This window comes from Hipposideros armiger, unplaced genomic scaffold (genome assembly GCF_001890085.2).
Source record: "Hipposideros armiger isolate ML-2016 unplaced genomic scaffold, ASM189008v1 scaffold_43, whole genome shotgun sequence".
NCBI lineage: Eukaryota > Metazoa > Chordata > Mammalia > Chiroptera > Hipposideridae > Hipposideros > Hipposideros armiger.
Genome location: NW_017731393.1, coordinates 4859410 through 4864564, shown reverse-complemented (window position 1 = coordinate 4864564; position 5155 = coordinate 4859410). Strand labels below are relative to the sequence as shown.

Below are 5155 nucleotides of genomic sequence, written 5' to 3'. Positions count from 1 at the left end.
CCCAGCACCTTACCCGCCTGTGGCAGAGGCCAAGTGCCTGTCCAGGGCCCCCAGTTTCTCCCCACAAGGGTCATTGGCTCAAGTGGCCAGAGAGCCGAGCAGCTTAGGCTGCAGGGGGACGCTGGGACTCAGGGTCCCACTGAAGGAGCCCACAGACAAGAAGGCCTGGGTGATGGAACCCCTGGGGCCAAGAGGGGTCAGGAGGTCAGAAGACGCTGGGCGTGGGCCTAAGGGGAACCAGGCAGAAACATCATCAAGAACGCCCCAGCGAGCTGGTGAGCACGTGACCAGGGATAAGCCCTCCAAGCTGGGGTTCTTGGAGTCTGCCCCCTCTGAGTCTGTTTCCTTCCCATCAGTGGGCGCCATGACTCCTCTAGCGTCTAGGCAGGCTTGGTGAGCTTGGCGAAGGGCCAGCGCCCTGAGATCCTGCCCATCCAGGCCGTGCTGTGCAGAGACCATCAGGGCCCAGAACCTTCTGCCCAGCAGCCAACACCCCTGCACTCGCCCCACCTGCCTGCCCGGCCTAGACCTGCTTCCAGGGCCTCCACGGAGGCCTGGCCCCACGGCCCTGGGCTCAGGGAAAACTGGGCTTGGGCAAGGCTCTGCTGGCTGTGACTTGCGGCAGGGCCCCCGACCCACTCTGTCCCTCGGCTCCCTTGCCGGGACAACAGAAAGGGTCCCTGTGTCCCAGGGTGTATGCAGAGCCCTGGGACGCTGACCAAGGCCATTTCCCTAACTTCAGCCCAGGCTGCCAGGTCCCTGGTGCCCAGGCCAGGTCTGTCATGTGGGGGAACCAAAAAGATCTGGGGACTCTGGAGGAAGCTGGCGGCGGTCAGAAAGCAGGCTGCACACGTAGGTGCACTACATGAGGCAGAAGGCTGCGCTCCCCTCACAGGCCAGGAGGGGGCGACAGCCACACACATACTGCCAGAGTGCCTGGCCCTTGCCACCTCTGGACTCATGTCCTGTCTGTACCCAGGGCTCCCTGAACTGCCTGCTCAGTAAGGGGGCCGATTCCTGGAGCAGAGGCAGGAGGGAAGCCAGGAGAGGCCGGGGAAGGCTGTGCAATGCAGCCCTTTCCTGGCCCACCTCACTGGGCTGCCAGGGAGAGCATGGCCACGGGATCCTGCAAAGGAAGCCACCGCTGGACACTGTGTGCAAGGAGTGATTACACACAGTCAGGACTGGTGCCTCTGTGCCATTCCCCAAGCACAGCTCACCCGGAAGGCCTCCCCATGGTGGGGCAGCCCACAGACCAGAGTCCGTGACACCGCCTGCTTCCTCAGCCCACCGACAGGTTAGCACAACCCTCTAGGCCAGCGGTTCTCAACCTGTGGGGCGCGACCCCTTTGGGGGTTGAATGACCCTTTCACAGGGGTCGCCTAAGACCATCGGAAAACAAAAAGATATTTACATTACGATTCATAACAGTAGCAAAATTACAGTTATAGAGTAGCAAGGAAAATAATTTTATGGTTGGGGGGTCACCACAGCATGAGGAGCTGTATTAAGGGGTCGCGGCATTAGGAAGGTTGAGAACCGCTGCTCTAGGCAGACGCTAGCTTGTCACATCCGCGTTTTACAGGTGAGGAGGGTGAGGCTGGGTGACTTGCCACAGCCAAACAGCTAGGAAACAATGCGATGAGCCTCGAACCCGAGTCTGTGGGACTCCAGGGTTGATGCCCAAAGTGGGGAGACCAGCCTATACCCAAGAGCTGAAAACCTATGTCCCCACAAATACCTCTCCAGGAGTGCACAGCAGCACGAGTCACAGCAGGCAAAACATGGAAACAACCCAAATGCACAGCAATGGTGAACGGATAAACAAACTGCCTCCACACAGTGGAACACGATTCGATGGGAACAGGGAATAAAGCACTGATCCACGCCACAATGCGGCTGGACCTCAAAAACACTGCTGCTGCGAAAGAAGCCACGTACGTGAAATGTCCAGAATTGGCAAGCCTGCAGGGGCAGAACGTCCACTAGTGGCTGCCAGAGCTGGGAGGAGGGAGAATGCGGAGGGTACAGGGTTTCTTTGGGGAGTGATGAAATGATCTCTTGTGATGATTGCACAAATCTGGGAATACGCTAAAAATCACTGAATTGTATGCGGAAAAATAAAGTCAGTTGATAAAACAAAGTGGGGAGACCAGCCTCCCTGGGGGGCCGTCAAAAACCTTGACCTCCTCTCAGAAGGCTGATGGGTACAAACCACCTCCCTCTGCTGACAGCTCCTTCCATGAGTCCAGGGTCCAGCCGGGGTCCCCCTGCAGCCCAAGGCAGAAGTCCTGCACCCTGCCCCACAGCCTCCTGGGCCAGCAACCCTTGTGGGGGAGAAGATGGGGGGGCCCTGGTAGACACTCAGCCTCTGACATAGGTAGGCAGGGGGTGGGGAAAGTGGGTAGGTGTGGGGGTGGGGATGTTGGGGACAGCCAGCCCAGCACAGAAGGCGTGTCCCCATCACAGAGTCACCTGTTTCCCTCTGACTCGTGGACTGTCTGCCCTTGCCATCCCCTGGGACCTGCAGGCAGCCTTACAGAGGACATGCCCAGGTGTGGAAGAGCCTACGCCCCCGGCAGCATCCAAGCAAAGAGGGTCCTGCCACACAACCCCTCACCTGCCCCGGGGGCCCACAAGCCAGGCACAGGCTCTGCAGGGCCCGGCAAGGGCTTGGTACCTATGACCATCCTGACCTCTGAGTCTCCACCTCAGCCCAGGCACCTCAGCAGCCTTCATGGGTGCCCCTCCCGCAAGACACCCCGACCCTCTCCACCCCCCCCCAGGGACCTGCCCTCAGCCTCAGAGGAACCACATGCTGGCCCCTGGCCCCACTGGCACGCACCCTGGCGATCCACCCCACGCCCATGGGCCCTGGGTTCCTCTGGCCCATCACAGCAGCCAGCCAGGTTGCACAGCACTTTAGAGTTTCAAACTGTAAAGTGCTTCAGGACACAGCACGCCATGACTGCTAGCCGTGAGGGTTCCCACCGGCGATCAGAATGAAGGAGGGGGGGCGGGGGAAATGCGGGAATGGAGGAGGAGCCCCCCCTGCGGGCGTCACCAGCATCTCAGGGCCCTTCCTCATGAAACAACTGGAGCCTCGTTTGGCCACAGGCTCCTGGATAAATATTTGGATTATCTGCTGTCAGCGGCCCTCGCTGCCTGCACAGCGTCAGCAGCTACATTCCTGGAGAAGGTGCGAGGGCCTCAGAAGAGCAGCAGACGCTCGGCCGGCCGGCAGCCAGAGCTGCACCACCCACGTCTGCCAGCGCCAAGGCCAGCCAGGCTCTGCAGAGGCGCCCTGACCGTCCTCGCTGGCCGGGGTGGAGGGGAGACAGCAGGACCAGGACCCTGGGGAGAGTCCAGGCCCACCTGCCCACCTTGCAGGGTGACCTCAGGCCAGCCCAGCCCAACTGTTCCATGGGGACAGTCAGGGTCCTTGGCTTGCTGTGGGGCTTGTGTGTGGAGAGCCCCCTGCTCTCAATGAACTGGCCGTTCTTGTTACAGCCATCTTAGAGCTCAGGGGTGAGTGCTTCGTGGACCCTGGGTTTTCGTGTATTCACAGACTCATGCCATCATCACAAGAGAACATTTTCATCACTCCAAAAAGAAGCCCCGCACCCATTAGCAATCCCTCCACACTGCCCACATCCAGCCCCTGGCATTCACTCATGTGTGCTCTGCCCCTAGAGATGTATGTATTCTACACAGGAAGTCACACAGGTATGATGGAGGCATTCACTCCCAGGGAGCAGTCCAGAGCTGGCCGTCCACTTCCCAGAGCTCGGGCACCATGCCCCCCTCCCTTTCCCGTCAGGGCCGGGCAGAGCCCAGGAGAGCCCTGGCGGCCCCTGTGGGTCACTGCAGTACATGGTCCACAAACAGGAGCTCCTCCCCACCCTCAGCTCCAAGGCCTGGGGTAGCGACCCCACGTACACACACGCAGACCCGCCCCAAGCCCCAGTGCCAGCCAGCATCCTCTCCCCGCTGTCCCAGGAGCGACACATGCTACCGAGCTGCACAGCGGCATGGAAGCCGGGCCTGGGCAACGAGCCACTGCCCTGTGCTGCCGTAACGTCACCCACAGTTGGTCCTCCACCTTTAATGGCCATAATGGGCCCTTAGGAGTCTCTGAGGGCCAGCCAAGGACCCCAGGCCCCTTCCTGGGCTGGCGCGGGAAGAAGGTAGGGGCATGAGGAAGGCCATGCCTTGACTAGTTGCCCTCCCCTGACCTGGAAGCAGCTCGAACAGAGGCCAAGGGTCCCAAACCCAGCTTGGCCACAGACTGTCCAGGGGCCCAGGAAGGTTGTTACCCAGTCTGAGGCTGACCCTTCCGCTGAAATGTGGACCAAGGATTCCAGAGGTGCCAGGTCCACACGGGACAGTGAGGCTCTCGGGGAGGGGCACTTACGTTCTGCAGGGAGTCCTGGTAGGAAGGGGGCAGGCTGGCGAGCTGGGACTCCGAGTGGTACGGGGAGAAGCCTTTCCGCAGCGTCCGGTACTCTCCAGAGCCTGCCTGCTGCGGAGGAGAGGCGGGGAGAGGTCAGCGGTGAGGGGCCAGGCAGAGGGAGCCAAGGACTGTGCCCATCAGGACCTGGAACGGCTGCCCCCGCCCCCCACACACACGCCGAACGAATGAGACACTCCTACCCAGGCCGAGTTGCTCCCTCCTCATGGCTGTGGAGGGCTCTGGCACCTGCTTGGAGGCCCCGCCTGTGCACCCTGCCTCCCGTCTCCCCTCACCCCGCTGCAGCCCTGAGCCACCCCATCCATGTGGGAGCACGAGCTTTCCTTTTGCTCCCCACTCTGTGTTTCACTCATGTCGGTTGAAGAGCTGACTAAACAGGTGAGTGAATGAGGGGGGGCTCTCCTGCCCTTGACCTTCGTGCCTCTGCGCTAGCATCCCCCACTTGGATTCCCCACACCCCCTCTGCAGCCCCTGGGGCCATATCCACAGGAGAGTCCCCCCACCTCCCATAGGTGCTCTGCTCAGTGCCCATTAGCCTCCACCGTCAGACAGGAGCGCCGACATGTGGGCCCTGGGTCTCACCCCTGTCCCCTCAGGAACCGTGCAAGCTGGGCTCATAGCTAATGCCCAGTGGTACTCTGCAGGGAGGGAGGGAGGGAGGGAGGGGGAGGGAGGAAGGAAGAG

The 5155-nt window shown here is 61.2% G+C and overlaps 1 protein-coding gene across 3 annotated transcripts in view; it reads right to left on the bottom strand.

Moving 5' to 3' along the window:
• CCDC85C (coiled-coil domain containing 85C) overlaps positions 1 to 5155 on the bottom strand; it is an 84568-nt gene that overhangs the window by 5839 nt on the left and 73574 nt on the right. For all 3 annotated transcript variants that reach the window (XM_019639271.1, XM_019639272.1, XM_019639273.1), the window contains one exon: positions 4415 to 4522. In XM_019639271.1, the coding sequence (XP_019494816.1) occupies positions 4415 to 4522 (108 nt within the window). The remainder of the gene's footprint in view (positions 1 to 4414; positions 4523 to 5155) is intronic.